Raw genomic sequence first — 21,112 nt, forward strand, 5'->3', positions numbered from 1 at the left:
GAAAACTAACTACATATGCAACACAGAGCTGAATGAAAGCAGAAGTGAATGTGGGCCCTATCCCCCAAACCTCCCACTTGATAGTGACAATATACTCAATTTCCCAAATTGCCTTTGTGAAGAATGGCACATTTTAAACAAGCAACAAAACAAGTATTTTTATTTAAATATTTCAACGTGCAAAACACTAAATTTGAACTCAAACTTCTTTCTCAAAAGATCTAGATAAATATATTTTCTACACGTAGACAATACCTTTTAATTGACTTCGCAAATACACAGTGCCATTTAAAAATGCTCATGATTACATTTGGCTAAATGGAAGAGACAGGAGAAGAGTGGTACATACTTCTTTCCAAGTTCTTCGACCAAAACTGGTCCGTTCTCAGAGTGAACGCCTTGAAAGTCTACATTAGAAAATTTTCCATTGTGATCCAACCTAACCTGTTGAACAATTCCAGAAACAAAAATCAGTCACCTGCTCCCTTTGCATTAATGATCAGGTTTTAAATTTTTATTTTGTTTTCAATTAAGGAGAAAATGAATGTATATCGTTAAAAACAAAACAAAGTTCAAAAGGGTGCACAGTAATATGTGCCTCTGACCTCCCAGACCTATGCATCTCTACCCAAAAAACTTTTCTTTGTTTACCCTTCCAAAATTTTTCTAAATTGTTTTTCTAAATAGTTCAGAGGGGCTGGCCCAGTGGCGCAGCAGTTAAGTGCGCACGTTCTGCTTCTGCTGCCCAGGGTTCACTGGTTCTGATCCCGGATGCGGACCTACGTACTGCTTGTCAAGCCATGCTGTGGTAGGCATCCCGTCCCACATATAAAGCAGAGGAAGATGAGCACGGATGTTTAACTCAGGGCCAGTCTTCCTCAGCAAAAAGAGGAGGATTGGCAGCAGACGTTAGCTCAGGGCTGATCTTTCTCAATAAATAAATAAATAAATAGTACAAAAAGAAGAGCACAATCAAACAAGGCTCCAAATGTTAGCTCAGGGCTGATCTCCGTCAATAAATAAATAAATAAATAGTTCAAAGAGAAGTACGAGCACAATCAATTCAGGCTCCAAACAAGAGAGGTAGCACGTCCTGGTTCTGAACCAGGGCTATGGCACCATACACACTAGGATTCAAGGCCCACTCTTCTACTTACCAGCAATATGACCTTAGGCAAGTTACTTATCTCAATTTCAGTGTCCTCATATGCAAAATCGGGCTAATAATAGTGCCTACATCATAGGACTCGTGGAGATGGAATGAGGTACATATGATATATGTAAAGGACACCAACTTGCACACAGCAACCACTCTAGACGAGAGCAACTATTATTATAACTACTATTATCTTCTCACTTTTCCAATATTTAAAATGTGTTAACTGTGACCTTTTTTCTCCCTAAAAATAGATCCACCATCTGTTCTCTAATAAACAATCGGTTTTAGCCAATAGCAAATCATGACAGAACAGTAAGCCTTTAGATTTCTTTCTGTGGTCAGATGGCCCCCATCGATCAGGGCATCTGCCAATCCTGCACTAGGATCACCACGCTGGGAGCCCAGGGTATGCAGCATGACTTTAAGCAACCTCCTACTTTTATTAGTAGATGAGAGTCCTCAAGCTGAGGTTTCATTCTTCATCAACCACAACAGGACACTTTGCCTTCCTCTCTTCAAAAGTTTAACAATAAAAAAGATTTTTCTAAAGTTAATTTTGATAAAGTTTAAAATACATCTAACATGCTTGAGTAAACAAAAGTCACCTTTGAATCACAGCAGTTTCCATAATAAAATTTCAAAGAAATTTTAGCCAAGTGAAATAGTTAAGTAGTAGAAATCGAAACAAAATACTCTAAAAAGGGAAAAATTAAAACAAGTCTCTGCTTTACCATCTACTTTATCAACAGCATCTACTTTACCAAAAGCAACTGAAACCTCAAAGGAAATACGCTTGATTTAAAATAACGACTAAAATGATTTTAGTGATGCAACATAAGATAAGCAACCTTCTCTTCTCTGTTGGGGCTGGGTGGTGAGGGATGGGGAGCCCTAAGCCCTGGGTTCCTTCTTCTAAGTTTTCCAAATCTCTTGTAAAAGATACCACAATTCTGTTCGGCCATCAGAGCACACTTCTGACAAGCCTGTAGGGAAGAACCTAAATGAATCATATTCTCTTCTTCCTCTCCTTTCAAATACCCTCGAATCAGAACAATAGTAAAAGTTCTTAAGGTAAAGTCTGTCACTTTACGCCCAGATATAATCCTGGTCAATCAGATACTTTTCACAAACCACTTCATCATAAAGGAAATGAGTGTTTCCGTCATAAGTCAAGAAAAAATGTTTGTCAATAGCTATTTTAAAGTAGTTGGGTTTTTTTTAAGTTACTTTATTTTATTTTATTTTTCTTGCTGGGAAAGATTCGCCCTGGGATAACATCTGTTGCCAATCTTCCTCTTTTTACATAACCTGCCTGTATAGCATGGCTACTGGGCTACTGACAGACAAGTGGTGCAGTTTTCGCCTGGGAACTGAACCCAGGGCTGCTGAAGCGAAGCGTCCTGAACTTTAACCACTACGCCACCAGGGCTGGCCCCAATGTAGTTTTAAAATGGCAAACCATTTAAAACAGAAACCATTTTTGATGAAAATTACCTTTCAAATAGCAATATTTTTGTGCATGTGCGTTGTTTCTGTTTTGGAAACAGCAGTACCTTTTCAAAAACAATGAACAAAAAAGGGACCTTGGAAATTATCTTATTGAGTTTCTCTAGCCTTGGTTTGACTGGACCAGATAATTGGCATTATTGGGAGCAGATAATTCTTTGGGGGCAGGGAGGCGTCCTGTGCACTGTAGGATGGTCGGCAGCATCCCTGGCCTCTACCCACTAGATGTCAGTAGCACCTTCCCAGCTGTGACAACAAAAAATGTCTGCAGACGTTGTTGGGGGGGGTGCAAAATCATTCCAAATTAAGAAACACTGACCTAACCCAACCTTCCACTTTAACAATCAACTACTTAAATGCACAGCAGCAGCTCACTCACAGTAAATGGCACTCTCCTTACTATTCACTAGCCTTTCTCAGTCCAAGAGAAAAATATTATCTATCCATCAAAATCTTCCAGGATTACTTTCATAAAGAAAACAAATTATAACGTCAAGTTTGAATCACCTTCAGTAAATTATCTGCCAAGTGTAATGAAACTATCCAAAAAGCTCAAATGTTACTGTTCCTTCTCTGAAGCACGTAATATCAGAGACTGACTCGTTAAAGATCATGTGATGGGATGCGATAGTTTTAGATACATAGAATTTTGGTTATGTATTCAAACGGGGCAAAAAGCTAAACATTTAAAACTATTAAAATGTATACAAGATAAAACATTCCGAAATCTTAAATTAACAACACAAACGTGAGCTGTTTTCTTGGTTCCTATTAGAATAAGTAAGATTTCAAGTAAAATCTTTTCTTCCTCTATATAATCACTTACTTGGCATTTATCTCCAACTTCATACTGTAAGCCAGCAGCAATGGAATAGTCACGTTTCTGTTGAGCTGTAAAACACCAGTATATATCAAGTTGACAATTATTTTCAAGCACCCACAAATAAAATTTATGGAAAATGCAGATTTTTTAACTCACCTTGTTTAGACTTCAGCCAAATTTCATACTCCACATTTCTATAGACTGCTGGATTGAGTGACTTAAGAACCTTTCTAGACAAACGCAGGTTAGGAGAGTTCCCATTGTTTTTCGGGTGCTAAACAAACAAAGTCAGGAAGTCTGATCAACACAGAAAAGCTTTTACAACATTTTCGTTTGAGCTATATATGAGTACAATCAAATGAAGCAGAAAACTTCAAAAATTAAGAAGTCAGCCAAAAAATTTCTTACTAGATGATCCTGCCTCTATTGAAAAGGTACCAGAAAAAAAGAAAACTACAAAGAAATACCTGATCACTCGACAAAGCTTTCAACCCATTCACATCATTAGCAGCGGCAGCTTCACTCCTACAAAGGAAGAAACATAACCATAATTAGGAGCACAAAATGCGTCTGCATGCATTTAACTTCTTCCAACATCATAGAAAAATCTCAGAAGTCAGCTATATTACAAAAAGCCAAAGCTGTATTCCAAGAAGCTCCTAAGAGTTTTAGCATAAGTGTGCACGGATGCGTGGGGGTGTTATGTGTATGTGTACACGTATATGTAAGATGTAAGTCAAAGATTTATATCCGTAACTCTTACTGGCTGAATCACCAGAAAAAAAGAAAGAGAAATAAACTGTGAAATCTGGGTGGATAGAATAATTGAGTTTATAAAACATTCAATGTAAAAATTTCCTTTCAATGTATAAATGAGGCTCCATTAGACAAAATATTCCACTACAACAAGATGTACAATCTAATGAGATGAGATACAACTATGAAATCAGTAAGTTAAATGCTAATAAGTGCTATGGGGTAGAGGGAGGGAGGAAGAAATGATAGTGTCGAGAAGGAGGCTCAAATAATAAAAAGTGGGATGAGGAAAGAACCTGCTGAGACATCTTTTTGAATACAGAATTAAAGATGATGAGACAGCAAACCATATGGATACTTAGTATTCCAGGCAGAGGGTACAGCAAGTGCAAAGACCCTGGGGTGGCCAAGAGGCTGGAGATGCTGGAACAGAGTGATGGCAGGTCAGATGAGAGATGAAGTGAGAGGCTACCTGTACTCTTCTCTCCTACAATTCCTCCTTAATAAATCAATCTCTAGTCTTCAGAACAATCTCTAAGTCTATACCCTTAAATGCAGCAATGTTTAAGAGACCCCAAGTATCTAGAGTCTAGACTAAAAAAGCACCCATAATTTTCAGTACTTCAGGATTGACCAATATGAATGTGACAAGAATCCAGGCACAAGACTATAGTGACATCATTGTACCTTCCTCCTTATTACCACACTATGCCTATTTATCCTGCCACGATTATGTGACATTCTTCCCTAGCTGAAGCCTTGCCCTCCCTACACCAGACATTACACAAGTAAAAAGAAATCTTAATAATGCAACGAAAAGTTAATTAAAAAGGCTCCCATGTCCAAGGGGCACAACAGTACAGTATAAAAAGAAAAACTGAGCATTACAACGTGCACATCCTCCCTGGTAAACTTCTCCAGGCTGCTAGCCTTTACTCCATATTTCACTGCGACTGCCGTCCCAGACCCAGCAATTGCTAAAACTATTAGCAGCAGCAACCACGAAGCATGTGCTGGAAGGCCGCCTACACCAATCACAGGTGTAAGACAACAAGCTAATCATTCTGTCCCAACTCCCTGTCTGCTCAATTACACATCTGAATCAGACAGGTGCCTGGAGAAAACCATGGAGCAGAATTTCTATCTGTGCAAAATTAATTAGTCTATTCTAGGATTATATTTACAATGGCAGACCCAGATTCTAACCTAAGTGACTCATTTCTTTCTTACAAAGAAATGGTAGTCAATCAAATCTTCAATCAGGATCAGAAAAATTTAATTCAACAAATGCCTGGAATTACAGATAAAAGCAGATATATTTAAGTATTTAATGAGGAATTAGATATCCTAAGGCTTAATTTCATTCCTTTCTCTAGTTTCACAGTATGTGACACTAAGTAGGATACTTTCATATTCTTAGACAAGAGAAATAACACACTTTTAGCTTCAGTGGGAATGGAATAGGCTTGGTTCTTATATAAACTTATTAATATTACTGATAAAAACTAACATATGTTGGACACTATATCTATCAACTAGGCTATGCACTTTACAGGTTATCTCATTTAATTCTTACAAATTCTCCCTTTCGAGGAAATACTAATATATCCTCAGTTTATAGCTACAGAAGTGAGGCTTGTTAGTGAATTTAAGTAACTTCCCCCAAGTCTAGTTAGTAGGCAGGAAGCCAGGTCTGAAACCAGGTTTGGAAGTCCGCAGCCCAAGCTCTTAACCTATGCATCCAGGTTAAGATTATACTTAACCTCTAATCTAAACTACCCCACACAGCCTGTGTGGAAAAGAAAAATAAGACTCAAGAGACTACAAGTTAAAAGGTGCTTATTCACAACCTAAAGAGTGGCATTATCCAAAGCTGTTCACATACCTATATCCCAACTTGGGATTTTTATTATCTAAAAAGAAAAAGAAGGGGGCCGGCCCCATGGCCGAGTGGTTAAGTTCGCACGCTCTGCTTCAGCCGCCCAGGGTATCACCAGTTCAAATCCTGGGCGCAGACTCGGCACCACTCATCAAGCCACGCTGACAAGGCGTCCTACATGCCACAACTAGAAGGACCCACAATTAAAAATGCACAACTATGTACCAGGGGGCTTTGGGGAGAAAAAGGAAAAATAAAATCTTTAAAAAAAAAAAAAAAAGAAAAGAGAAAGAAAAAGAAGTAGCATTATCTAAGACAAAATTTTAAAAAGTCAAGGAAATCAAAATGGCCATTTTTTCATCACAGGATATGTAAATAATTGACAGGTTAACCTTAAAATTTTACAATACATGCACATATAGGTAAGACCAAATCTATTCTACAGATACTCATCTAGATTACACAGAAATAGATTCTTATCAACCAAAACATCAACTTTCAAAAGAAAAAGTCCTGCAATAGAAATCAGGTAAAATTAGTGACAGGGAAAAAGAATCTTCCACCACAGGCTGCTGTATTTTAGGAATACCATAATATCTCAACATGCAAGGCAACTCTAGGCAGGAACATTTATTGAACATTTACAGCACTATAAAGGTATTTCAGGACCTAAATTCATTCTTACTTGCAACTATCATCCTCTGAATCTGATATTTCACTGTTGTTTTCATCAGCTACTTCGGAGGTGTCTAGTCCCATCAAGATTTTACTAACATCAGTTTTAAATACCTTCTCATAGAGCAATTCATAAAGGAGAGCTGCAAGTAACAAGAGAGAGATGTTATGCAATATTAACTAATTTTATATTCTAACATAAAATTGAGATTGTCTATCACTGAGACTTCTAAAATCTTAACTGACACTTGCAACATCTTATGGTCAAAACACAATTTAATCAGAAAGTTACACAGATAGAGAACAACTAGAATCTCGGTGTGTGCAGTTAATGAGTTCAAAATCATCATAGGAGATACTGCCATTTTTAAAACTAACAAAAACACAAAAAGGGTCACCACTGTGAAACAAGCATGACAGTAAAAGTTAAACATAAAAATTGAGCAATTACTCCATTCTACGCACTGTGCTAAGCCTTTACATATCTTCGTATTTAATCCCAGCACAGTGAAGTATTATTCTTCTAACTGTACAGATGAGAAAACTGAGAATTAGAGATGTCATACAACCAGCCCAACCCTAAGAGCCTTGGATGGAAAACATTAAGATTGCTAGAAAGAGGATAACTTTTCATTAGGGACTAAAAAGAAACTGTTATAAAATGTATTCTCAGCAGCCACTGAAGGAAAGAAGGCTATTTGGACAACTTTTCTGCTTTAAAAAAAAACAACTCCAGAACATGGAAATAAAGATTAGTAAACGGAGTTTAGGAGTCTACACATGGAGTTTAGGACTCTCATTTGGTTTTATTACAGTAATCTTTATGAAAACAAGTACACTAAGAATTCACCCACGATGGGTCCCCAGAGACCTCCTTCTCACAGACCATCTTTCTTCCACCCCTATTATCATCCAAACCACAGGCACTGAGAAAGCACAACAAAGGGAGGCTCCAGGAGCTGAAGCATCCAGATTTTGCCTAGCTGGGAAAGGAGGACGACACAGCCCAGGACACACACAGGTAGACTTTCCTATCTCAAAATACAATCAATCAATTTTAAAAAAATCTGCATTACACATATCTTTCCCGGTCACCACTAGCTTAAGAGGAAAGAGTTGTTACGTGTCCAGCACTGCTGCTTTGTATGCGTGGTGTGCACTCTGTCAGACCAGATGACAAAGGATGTGAAGGGTGGCAGGAAGGAAGGAACTACTAGAGTAGTGATTCTCAATCTGGGAAGGAGAGGGGATTTCATCCTCCCAGGAAATATTTGACAAGATCTGGAGACATTTTTGATTGCCACGTGGGAGAGAGAAAGCTGCTGGCAACTACTGTGCAGAGGTCAGGGATACTAGCAAACATCCTACGATGCACAGAACAGCCCCAACCACAAAGAAGTTTCTGGCCCAAAATGTCAAACAGTCCCAACGCTAAGAAACGCTGCTCTAGAGCCAAATACAACCAAATGCTTGATTTGCTCATTTACATTTTCAAGTTACACACTAACAACTTTAAAAATACATACAAATCCTTATTACTAAAATTATTTGGCCAGCCTAGCAGTGTAGTGGTTAAGTTTTCATGCTCTGCTTTGGTGGCCCAGGTTTCACAGGTTTGGATCCCAGGTGCAGACCTACACACTGCTCGTCAAGCCATGCTGTGGCAGCATCCCGCACAGAAAATAGAGGAAGATTGGCACAGATGTTAGCTCAGTAACAATCTTCCTCAAGCAAAAAGAGGAAGATTGGCACAGATGTTAGCTCAGGGCACATTTCCTCACAGTCACACACACACACAAATTATTTACGGCAGGAAAGAAATAACTTTGTATTTACAAGTCAAACTCTAGCACCTAACTCCTTTTTTTCTGTTGAAACAAGTTTTTATTATAGTATTAATATTTTGGGTAACCTACGGTTCTTAGAAATATCTTTTTATACAACAGAGTATATTTGCCCTGATTTGTTTCGTATTAAGACTGTATAGCTTGGGAATATAATTTCCTATACAAACAAATGGGTGATACTTACACTGACACATGGCAGAGCTCTCTTTATACTTTATGGGATAGACAATATCATAATGATTTCCATTTGAAAAACACAGTAATACCTGAAAAGGAAAAATAAAAGACACCTTTCAGCCCCTCATATAAAGTGGAGGAAGACTGGCACAGATGTGAGCTCAGTGCCAATCTTCTTCAGCAAAAAAAAAAAGGAAGGAAAAAAGAGACAAAAGACCAAGAAAATATTCCACAACCTTACTAATGCTTACCTCTAAGAGGCAGAATCAAAAGAAAATTTTTTCTGCTTCTTTACAGTTTTAAGTACTTTCTAAATAGTCAATTACTTACTTACTTAGTTAAGTAGTCAATTACAAAGAGAAATGCATACTGATTTCGTTTAGATTATATCATATTCCAAAAACTGTATTGAAAAGGCTAGAGCTAACCACCTTGGAAACCCCCAAGTCTTTACAAAGAGAGTATTTCACTCAATTCCCCTCCCCCTTACCACCATTAGCATGGTGACAAGATACTTCAACTTGGCCTGGATGATTCTAAAACAGCTAATTAAAACAAAGTTCTCTTAGAATGTACCAGTTGATTTTTCTTTTTCTTTCTAGGCGTCACATAATTTTTCAGCTGGTTCTGCTTCATGACAATAACACCTTCACCAGCAAATTATTTTTATAATGAGAAATTACCAAAGTATTTCTGGATGCAGTGGAAGAACCTGTTTTCACAAGTTATTTTACTATTTAATGTTTATATTGACACCAAACAGTAAGAGTCGTTAATCACATACACTATTTCCAAAATATATAAAGAACTCATAGAACTGAACACCAAAAAAACCAACAACCCAATCAAAAAACGGGCAGAGGATATGAACAGACATTTTTCCAAAGAAGATATACAGATAGCCAATAGGCACGTGAAAAGATGTTCAACATCACTAATTATTAGGAAAATGTAAGGCAAAACTACAATTAAATATCACCTTATGGCTGTCAGAATGGCTATAATTAACAAGAAATAACAAGTGTTAGAGAGAAGGTAGAGAAAAGGGAACTCTCACAAACTGCTGGTGGGAGTGCAAACTGGTGCAGCCACTATGGAAAACAGTATGGAGATTTCTCAAAAAATTAAAAATAGAAATACCATATGACCCAGCTATCCCACTACTGGATATTTATCCAAAGAACTTGAAAACACTAATTCAAAAAGATATATGCAGCCCTATGTTCACTACAGCCTTATTCACAATATGCAAAACTTGGAAGCAACCCAAGTGCCCATGAAGGGACAAATGGATAAAGATGATGTGGTGTATATATATACAATGGACTACTACTCCATAAAAACTGACGAAATTGTGTCATTTTCGACATCATGGATGGACCTCGAGGGTACTGTATTATGCTAAGCGAAGTAAGTCAGAGAAAGACAAATACTGCATGATTTCACTCATATGGAGAAGATAAACACATACACAGGTACAGAGAACAGACTGGTGGTTACCACAGTGGAAGGGGGTGGAGGAGGGTGAAAGGGCTAAAGGGGCACATATGTATGGTGACAGACGGAAACAAGACTTTTCATGGTGAACATGATGCAGTTTATACAGAAGCTGAAATCATGTACACTTGAAATTTACACTTATAAACCAATGTGACCCCAATTAAAAAAAAAATTTTTGATCACATACAATAACATCTCAATTTTTTTCCTCTGGTGAAATGTTATGATAGGTTCAACACAATGCTCTGTGGGGAAAATCAAATACAAAATAATATGAATCGATGATTAACAGGAACTTAAACTCAGTATCATAACCTTCATACGGAAATTTATTCAAAAAGTCACTTAAAAATTATAGCTCAGAAGGTCAAGGTGGCAAATGAGTAGTTCTTTTACTTAAATCCTTTAGAAACACTCAGAAAAATTCTTACCTTTTCAGGAAAATTATTTTCAGTTACTTGTGAAGGAGAAACATTTGGTTCTCGATAAATTATAAAATCTTTCCTGAAAATAACATTTAGAAATTACTCCTGACAGAATACATTTCATGAATTGAGATTTAATAGTTCATTAATTCATTCATCACAAGTCTGGCATGTGCCAAGCAATGTTCTAGGCAGTGGAGGTAGAGCAACAAACAAAAGATAGTAATGGAACACCTAAGTTGCAAATTACTACATAAAAGTATCTTTTAAAAAAATAAACTTTCAAATGTAACTTCAGATACAATTCTAAAAGGAGACCTCAAGGCACAGAAATTGTAAAGATGAAATTTATTTACATTTCCAAAAGAAAAAATAAAGCATTAGCCTCCTCCTCTCTTGGGCAACAGCAGTAAAATTGATAATACGGTACTTTGCCTCTCTTCCAGTGGCCATTCAATGCTACTGGCCCTGAGAAAGTAGGAAATCATTTCTCTACAAGGTTGATAAGTGATATAGTTTACAAGCCTGGAAAAATTTCTGTACTCCTTTCCAAAAATATTTTGAGACCTACAGCTTCTAAATGTTGACATATCTAAATGTCAAAATCTAAACGATGCAATTAAAAACGCAAAACCTTAGAAAAGATGCTTCACAACCAAGGCATATAACTGCTTTCTACTTTAACAGTTTTAGTACAACAGAATATACTAATTTCCCACTGATTTTATTTTTGTTTACTTATGTTATCACTGTTTACCTGTACATAAGAGAAAGGGCACTTATTTCCACTTGTCCAACCCATTCCTGTATTGAAGAAAAAATAGTTGGCACGTAAGTGTCTCATACTTTTTACAATATACCTCTATACAGTACATTAATACGTACCTTTACACATTATACCCAGTGAACTAGAAAAGCTCAATAATACTATTAGTATTGTGAATATTATAAAAACATTTTATAAAACAGGCTATAATATACACTAAAAAGCTGCCCAGGGGCCGGACCCCATGACCAAGTGGTTAAGTTGCGTGCTCCGCTGCAGCAGCCCAGTGTTTCGCCAGTTCGGATCCAGGGCACAGACATGGCACCGCTCATCAAGCCATGCTGAGGCGGCACCCCACATGCCACAACTAGAAGGACCCACAACTAAAAATATGCAACTATGTACTGAGGGACTTTGGGGAGAAAAAGGAAAAATAAAATCTTTCAAAAAAGAAACACAAAAAGCAAAGCTGCCCAACTCTCTGTTGCAAAAGTCCTCAGTAACAGTGTGGAATGACAGTGCCTACTGGTGGCAAGACCATGGAGTGGTATCTCTAAGTTGACAAAGTGTTGAAGGCAAGGGCTCTGTACTCCAACCTAGCACCCAGGACAGAGCCTGGACATGGTATGTACCCAGAAAATGAGACGTTCAACAGAAGCAGAACTCAGTAATCAGAAAGGATAAAAAAGGGCAGAAGGCCTCTTATCTTCAGGGAGACTGAAGGTATAAAGAGAGCAGAGTCCCAGCAAATGTTTTGAAATGAGGTAGAAATTCTAACAGTCCTAAAGGAGTCACTTTAAGTCTTTAAGTTTTTTAGAAGGAAATGGCCAGTATATATCAAAATTTAAAATATCCATATAGGGGCCAGCCCGGTGGCACAGTGGTTAAGTGTGTACATTCTGCTTCAGTGGCCCAGGGTTCCCTGGTTCGGATCCCGGGTGCGGACATGGCACTGCTTGGCAAGCTGTGATATGGAAGGCATCCCACGTATAAAGTAGAGAAAGATGGGCATGGATGTTAGCTCAGGGCCAGCCTTCCTCACCAAAAAGACGAGGTTTGGCAGCAGATGTTAGCTCAGGACTCATCTTTCTCAAAAAAAAATCCATATATCTTTGACCCAGCAATTCAATTTCCATAAATCTATCCTAAAGAAGTATTTCATCTGTCCACAAAAAGGTATATAAACAAGGATGCTCACTGTAGCTATTTGTAATAGTTAAAAAAAAATTTTTTTTAAAGAAAGCCCCAAGATGGCTGGCCCACTGGCATAGTGATTAAGTTCAAGTGTTCTGCTTCAGCAGCAGTGGGTTTGCAGGTTCGGATCCCCAGCATGGACCTACACACTGCTCATCAAGCCATGCTGAGGTGGCGTCCCATATACAAAGTAGAGGAAGACTGGCACAGATGTTAGCTCAGGGACCATCTTCCTCACCAGAAAAAAAAGAAAGCCCCAAGATCCCACTAATAGGTAAGAAATAGTTAAATAATTTATGGTTCGTCTACACTATGTATGGAATACCATGCAATCATTAAAAAGAACGAGGTATACCCACACAAACTGATCAGATTATTAAGTGTAAAAGGTAAGTCATAGTAAAATAATCGTATTGTATAAAACAAACAGAAAGGTATGTTCAATACGTATGCATATGTACATAGAAAGAGGACTATAAGGACACATCCTAAATTGACAGTGGAGACAGGGAATTCAAGATGAGGGAAAATGAAGGATATTCACTCTTCATTCTGTATTAAATCTTTTTACCATGAGAATATATTCCTATACTACCTGTGAAATTAGTAAAGACAATACCAACAGTCACTAAAAATAATGAGCTATGGTAAATGAATACTGCTGCTTTTTCCTTGAAATTTGAGAATAAAAGATTTTAGACAATGTTTTGATCTCAGACAAGGAAAATCTTTCCCTCAGAGACTTTCCATTTTAATAGTTCTTAAAAGTTGGCTCTGGTTTTCAAAATGAAATGAGTGCCATATATTAAAATAGATTTCTTAAAATAGGCATCTGCCGAACAATCCTAGCTTCCCATGAACTGTTACAAGCGACACCCTCTGCTCTAGAGGAAATCCTTCACTGAACCTGGTCTGCTGAGATCACAAACACAAGCTACATCTACTTTTCTGCAAAATGTGTTACATCACTTTGAAAAATGGAAAATTATTCTACTAGTGTCAACAAAATACTGCCTCTCAAATAATGTACCTTTTTTTTTAACGATTGGCACCTGAGCTAACATCTGCTGCCAATCTTTTTTATTTTCTTCTCCTTCTCCCCACAGCGCCCCAGTACATAGTTGCATATTCTAGTTGTAGGTCCTTCTGGTTGTGCTATGTGAGACACTGCCTCAGCATGGCCTGATGAGTGGTGCCATGTCCGTGCCCAGGATCCAAACTGGTGACACCCTGGGCCGCTGAAGCAGGGTGTGCAAACTTAACTACCTGGCCACAGGGCTGGCCCCTAATGTACCATTTAATAAGTATTTAATCTTCAGGATAAATTCTGTAGTAGTCTGGTTAAGAAAACAATGGCTATCATAATTATCTTCTTGCCTTCTCTATTTAAATTATAAAAAAAAAAAAATCTAAGTTCTACCATTGTTCTACCTTAAGGCTACATTTTTATTCACTCAGCACTTTTTACAGTGTTTGATGTACTTTCTTATTGTGTGTGAGAGTAAAGCATTTTTGCAAAACCTGTTTTAACTGATGAACTACACTATATCAAGAACAATTTAAATGTTCTTAAATAGTCATCAAAAGCAAACTTTTGTTCCTCAAAAGACATTATTAAGAAAATGAAAAGTCAAGACACTAATTGGAAGAAAATATTTGCAAAATATATATCCAATACAGAACTTATATCCAGTATAAAGAACTCTTATAATTCAATAAAACCAACATCATAAAAAATGGGCAAAATCTATAAACAGACGTTTCACCAACAAAAGTATATGGATGGCAAATAAGCACATGAAAAGATGCTCAACAGTATTAGAGAAATGCAAGTTAAAATCACAATGGGATACCACTGCACAACTGCTAAAATAGCTACCATTTAATAAGCTAACAGTATCGAGTGTCAACAAAGATGCAGAGCAATTAGAATTCTCACATATCGCTGAGAAAGCAAAATGGCAGAGCCACTTTGGAAAACAGTTTGGCAGTTTCTCATTAAGTTAAACATACATTTACCATATGACCCAACAATTCCACTCCTAGGTATTAATCCAAGGGAAAAGAAGACATATGTCCACACAAAGACTTAGAAGCAAATGTTCTTAGCAGCTTTAATCATAACAGCCCCAAACTGGAAAGAACCCAAATATCCATCAAATGGTAAGTGGATAAACAAATTGTAGTACATGCATACAATGAACGACAACTCAGTAATAAAAATGAACTAACTACTGCTACCCACAACAACATGGAAGAATCTCCAAGTGTTTCCGTTACGCTAAGTGAAAGAAGCCAGACACAAAAGACTACAAACTATATCATTCCGTGAATATGAGTCTAGAAAAGTCAAAACTTAGGAAGCAGATCAGTGGTTGCCAAGAGCTAGGGGGTGGGGGAAGGAGATTAAGTGCAAAAGGGCATGAGGAACTTTTTGGAGAGATGGAAATATCCTATATGGTGTTTGCGGTGGTGGTTACACAACTGTACACACTTGTCAAATCTTATCAAATTACACACTTAAAATTGGTGAATTTTACTGTATGACAATTTTACCTCAGGAAAGCTGACAAAAACATATTCTTGTAAAAGTCTGAGGCACTTTTCAAAATGCTCCACTGATATTTTAAGTAAAAGGATAAAGATGCTTTTTCTTGAGAACTGGATGAAGCAATGGAATTTATCCATCAACCGTATTTCTCTTTCCATTTCATACATCCCATATATCAGAGAGAAGAAACGAATGAAGACAAAAATATTGATGCTAACAATGAAGAATGAAACTGTTCAGAAGGTTTGATCAGACTGGGGAAGGGATTGTCAAAAGAATAAAAAATCTGGCCAGCCAGCATCCTAGGAAGAAGGGACCTGTCCCACGTGCTCAAAATCACAGCACCTCTCCCTCCTTCCTCTCGGCACCTCCCCAGTCAGTCTCAGTTCAGTTCACACCACCTCACTTCCTCCCTGTCCCCTTCTCTCCACTCCCATTATGTCTGCCCTTTCTCAGCCTGAACTGCTGCACAAGATCACCACAAAATAACATCCTGGGGTTTTTTTCTGATTAAAAAATTAATAAATGGTTTTTGTCACTGCCTTTATTTTCCACAAAGGAAGTAAAAATCAGCAGTAACATTACTGCCTAGAGATAACAACTCTGAACATTCCGGTTAACATTCTCTTAACATATAATGCAATGTGGATTTAACATTTACTCAGCACACACAAAGTGATCATCAATTAGGCACCCCAAATTGAAACGTAATGATGGAATTCCAAAAGCAATAAAATATCCAATTCCTGCTTTCAAAGAGGGTTATAAACTGAGAGGAAAAAAACATAAACTTCAGGAAAATGAATTTGTGACCATCATACATGGGCAAAACTCAGTATCAAAATCACTGAAATAAAAACGTAGTCAGGAGCAGATTTAGAGAAAAGGCCTTCAGAGGGTATCTGTCTCTAAAACTGGAGTAATAATATACTATCCCATTTTTTACACTTAATAGTGTGCAAATTTTTCCACGTATAAAACAAATTTTTTTCTTCTTTTTCTTTTTTTTTTGCTGAGGAAGATTTGCCCTGAGCTAACCACCACCATCAATCTTCCTCTTCTTGTATGTGAGCTGCTGCCACAGCATGGTCACTGATAGGCAAGTGGTGTAGGTCTGCACCTGAGAAGTGAACCTGGGCCACCAAAGTGGAACGCACCAAACTTAACCACTAAGTAAACAGGGCTGGCCCTAAACAATTTTTTTTTACACCATTGCAATTGGTCCTCCTGCCTCTAGTCTCATCTACCTCCAAACCATTTTTACACAATGTTCTTCCACCTACTTATTCGGACTGAACAAAAATGCCAGGCATTATTCTCAGTTCACAGCAGTGAACAAAACACACTCACTTCCTGCCTCAGAAAAATTGAAAGGCATCCCAATGCAGATTCCCAGGCCCCAGGCACAGAGACTTTGAATTAGGCCTGGAATAGAGGCCAGGGAATCTGCATTTCTACAACCACCTCAGGTGATTCTAATGCAGGTGATGTGTAGCTCAAACTGCGAGAAACGCAGGCCTAAAGTATAAACTCAAAACTACTGAGCCCAGCATGGAGGGCTCTCCCATGATCTGGCCCAGCCTGCCCTGACTTACTTCTCACAACGTCCTACCTTCACATGCTCTATATGAACTGAACTGCTTTCTGAATCTGCCTAGTTCAATTTTCACTACCTGGAAATGCCCTTCACCCCATGCATTTCTTATTCAGAATCTATTCAGACTTCAAATGCCAACTCACCGTCCAACTCCACTTTGCCTCCAGCTAGAAATAAAACTTGGAATGCCTACAGCATCATATCTATAATTCTTATGACATATGCACTTTCTCACTTATGTTAGATATTCTTCCCTACTACAGGGAAGCTCCTGAGAACTGCATCCAAATCCCGGTTCCCTCTGCATGCCCAGGGTGCCTGGCAACTCCTGGCCCACAATACCCACTCAAATTAGCATTAGGGAATCAAACGGAGGCACCGACTGCTGACCAAGAACCCTGTCCCTACGTTGTTATCCCCCTTCCTCTCTACCCGACTCCTCTTCTTACCTTCTCCCTTTGGTAATGTTATTTTAAACTTAACAGTGATTATCTCTGGGGATGATGGGACATTCTACAGAGCATTCTACATGGCATTCCATATTTGGATTTTTACAGGGACAACATAAGTTTTGTAAACAGGAAAAAAAAAAGACAGAAAAATTCCTTTAAACTTCTACACGACTGAGAAAGTGTGGCAGTGGGAGTTGGTGGGGAAATGCTGTTCTTTTACTCTCAAGTCTCTTCTTGCTTCTCAAGCTGATTACAGGAAATGGAACCTCCTTAAAGGAACCTGTCTTTCTCAGCTGCCTGAGGAGGCAATCAAATCTTGCCCTGTCTGCTAAGCCCCATATACATACCAACACAGCATCCTGAAAACCACCACCAGTGTTATTTTAGGTCTTTTATGCTACATTCACATGCTATCATGACAAAGATAAAGATAGCACACTCTGTCCTTAGTGAGGCAACATCCCCAGTGCACAGTACACAGCTCCAACTGTCTTCCAACTAAATGTTGCATAAAGTGTGCACCTAAGAAAGGTTTATAAGAAAACAGGGTAACTCATAGTGTATGCAACCCCTCCATACACTGTAATATTAATATTACTTTCTAATGAATTGTGAGTACATTATGTGAATATCTGAAAAATAGAAATGAGAAGATTACTACATACCTGTGGATTTTCCAAACGTTTTAAATACTCTTCAAATGACCCTTCTATAAACTGGGGGAAAAAAGAGTTTATTAGGAATACATCAAAACACCAGTTAACCTCTTCACTGTGAATTACTGAGCTCTCATACAAACCCTGGATACATTAATAATAGTAAAAAATATGTGTATAATCTAATAATGACAATATATACAAATCATTAAGTAAAGATCAGAAAAACACAAGAGTTTAGAGAAGGAAACACTGTCCGGAAAGGCTTCCTGGACAGCATCTGGATGGGTACAGGGACAATGTGGCATGAGGAGGCAGCGAGAGCACTGTGTTGGGAAGACAGGCTCGACAGGACCAGCAGGAACGTGGCAGCTTGGTGGGGAGAGCAAAGTGACAGCAATTCGAACTCAGCTGGACAGCTGTTTATGGAGGACCTTGAGTCCAGGTAGGACTTTCAACTGAGGGAAAAGGCAATCCAAGGTCACTGTAAGTGACATTAAGAACAGAACATGATAAAAACAGCACTTTAAGATTAACTTGGTAACAACCAATGCATAGAGGAGAATTAAACAAAGACAGATACACCAGCTGAGAAATATTAGTTTACTAATACAGATATGAATATTCATTGTCTCTTAGGTCAGTTATACTAAAGAGATGAGAACCAATAATGCTAAAGATATTTTGAAGAAGAATCAACAGATTTTTCTAATATAGCTTGCTTCTTTGTTACTTTAACATAAAAATAAAATTGAGTTTACTGAATCTACGTGATAACGTTTTTTGCTGTTCTCATAGTGATTGCACTAATTTACTTGACAAAGTTCTAAAAGACATTCATCTGAAATACCAAATTCAATTTTATTTAAATTACAGTCCCAGTTAATTTAGCAAAGTGATAACTTAAAAACATTAAAGTACACTCCCCAATCTATAAAAATATTTTAATTGCCCAAGGTTTTTAAGATTGAGATTAATTCCTTTATCGATTGTATACTGTCAAATTTCCAAAAAGTACCTTACATTTCAACATACATAACACTTACTTCTAGTAAAATAACCATACAGTTTAAATATCCCACCAATCAGAGGCTACTGTTCTGTATTAGGTGATTATTTATAGACTTAAGAAAAAACAAAACCACCCAGAGAACCATTTAAAGTTGGAAGAGAACCATTTAAAGTTGGAAGAGACCCAGGTAGTGTTCTGACACAGCAGGCATCCAAACTGAGATCTCCTTTCTAATCAGAAAGTACCATCCAGGCCCTGACTAACATGGTCCTAACAAGGCACAGCCCATCTTCCCAGGACAGCCTCTTCCAATTCTAGCCAATAGAAACTGTTAGAGGTACTTATTATAAGGAAAGTGAAACTTCCCCACTGAACTGTCCACCTTTGATCATCCCTTCTAAGATGGTCAGGGCTCAACATACGCAAAGCACTTCAAACAGCGCCCGGCACACAGCTGGCACTCAAGCAATGTGAGCAACTTCCATTACTGTCAACAGGATTTTACCCTCTGGGGCCAATAATAATGATTAATTCACTTGAAATTTCTTCAAATACCTAAAGACCTCTCCACTTCCTCCTCTCTTCACCACCACACCCTAATACTCTCTTATCTAGCCTCCACATTACCACTTTCTTTTTAATTAGACAAGTTCTCGAATCTCCTGCAGGTCACTCTCCTTCCTGGAATATATTACTGTCCATCTTATAACACGGCACCAAGAAAAATGTCACCATAATAGTATTTCGCTTGGATATAGGAACATTAACCCAAGAGCACATCCAAACTAAGAACTATTTACCTATTAAGTCTTAAAATTGAGTCATTTGCAAAGTATCAATGTTCTTTTGGCAGTCAACAGGGAAAAACACTACTGAAAGTTGTCAGATGACATAATTCTAATTCATACAACCAATAACTAGTAAATCCTATAAGGCTTTCAAAGTAAAATGAAAATAGGTCACTGTGGCATCTTATTTCACAGCCTACTGCATACTACTAAGAAAATTACAGTGAGCTGTTATACAACATTCTGTTAACTATTAATCATTATTTACATAATTAGCATTCTGATAATGTGATTCATATCATCACAATGATGAACCCTGAAAATTAAAAATCTACAAATTCCTTCTGATAAAATTAAAGGCTCAGTATTAACTATGCTCAGCATATTTCTTATACCCCAAGTCTGAAATTTTTTAAATTCATAGCAGGTTACCAACCACAGAAAACTCTATTAACCACAACACTTAATTCCATGTCAGACAAGGCTCACTCTTAATACGCAAGGATCCTGCACAAGTCATCTTCTCATTCCCCACAGCTCAGCGTCTTTTCCATCATAGAAGCTTTCTAAATGTCAGAATAAATGAATTCAACAAAATGGCCTAAAAATATCACAATTGGATTTAAATTCAATAAAGCAATTCCTTCTTATAAAAAAGGTTATTTTTCATAACCTGCACGAAGATCCAGCCTGTGAAATCCCACCAGACCACTTCTAAAGGCTGAAATGTAAATGCAAGTCAGGACACCATTTCATGTTTAAAATTACAAATTACCGCTTCAAATTTCTCTCTGTTCTCTCGGAGATAGTGAATACAGGCCATTCTGACTTCAACATGGCGAGACTGAGAGTGCAAGACCTGAAAAGGAAAAGCAACACACTCTTAATAAGCATTGTGTTAAGAGGATTTAAGTTACGACTGAGTGCCTTCTTTCACGCCCAAATTAACCTCACAACCAATACACATCAGGTTCCCTCCGGTTCCCGTTCTATACTTTCTAGATCTTTCTTCATTCCCACCTCTTCCTCTAAGCACACAGATGATATCACATATATAAACAGTAGTACTTAGTAAGCCCAATGTCATTCTATAAAGAGCTTGCTAACATTTCTCCTTTAGGTCAATGGACTCACTCCTTTGTAAACTTAAGACACTCCTCTCCTGGCCAGCCCTCCACTATAACTTTGCTCTTCACAAACCTGGGCTAACAGAATCTCTGCTACGCAGTGCTTAGCTTCAGCCTATGCTTGTTGGAAAAGCGAACAAATAGGCAACTTCAGCTGGAATCCTTGTTGAGGCTTTAAGCCTGAAAAAGATAGATTTATCTTTCCCAAAAATTTCTACGTGA

General features: G+C 37.8%; 1 protein-coding gene across 3 annotated transcripts in view; it reads right to left on the bottom strand.

Annotated features, from left to right (window-relative positions):
• Positions 1-21,112, bottom strand: part of OTUD4 (OTU deubiquitinase 4) — a 43,043-nt gene that overhangs the window by 17,971 nt on the left and 3,960 nt on the right. For all 3 annotated transcript variants that reach the window (XM_014838117.3, XM_014838116.3, XM_014838118.3), the window contains exons 2-11: positions 20,539-20,622; positions 17,973-18,023; positions 11,505-11,551; positions 10,754-10,826; positions 8,830-8,911; positions 6,809-6,941; positions 3,956-4,013; positions 3,645-3,762; positions 3,492-3,556; positions 350-444 (exon numbers count right to left, since the gene is read on the bottom strand). In XM_014838117.3, the coding sequence (XP_014693603.3) occupies positions 350-444; positions 3,492-3,556; positions 3,645-3,762; positions 3,956-4,013; positions 6,809-6,941; positions 8,830-8,911; positions 10,754-10,826; positions 11,505-11,551; positions 17,973-18,023; positions 20,539-20,622 (806 nt within the window). The remainder of the gene's footprint in view (positions 1-349; positions 445-3,491; positions 3,557-3,644; positions 3,763-3,955; positions 4,014-6,808; positions 6,942-8,829; positions 8,912-10,753; positions 10,827-11,504; positions 11,552-17,972; positions 18,024-20,538; positions 20,623-21,112) is intronic.

The sequence above is a fragment of the Equus asinus genome, chromosome 3 (assembly GCF_041296235.1).
Source record: "Equus asinus isolate D_3611 breed Donkey chromosome 3, EquAss-T2T_v2, whole genome shotgun sequence".
NCBI lineage: Eukaryota > Metazoa > Chordata > Mammalia > Perissodactyla > Equidae > Equus > Equus asinus.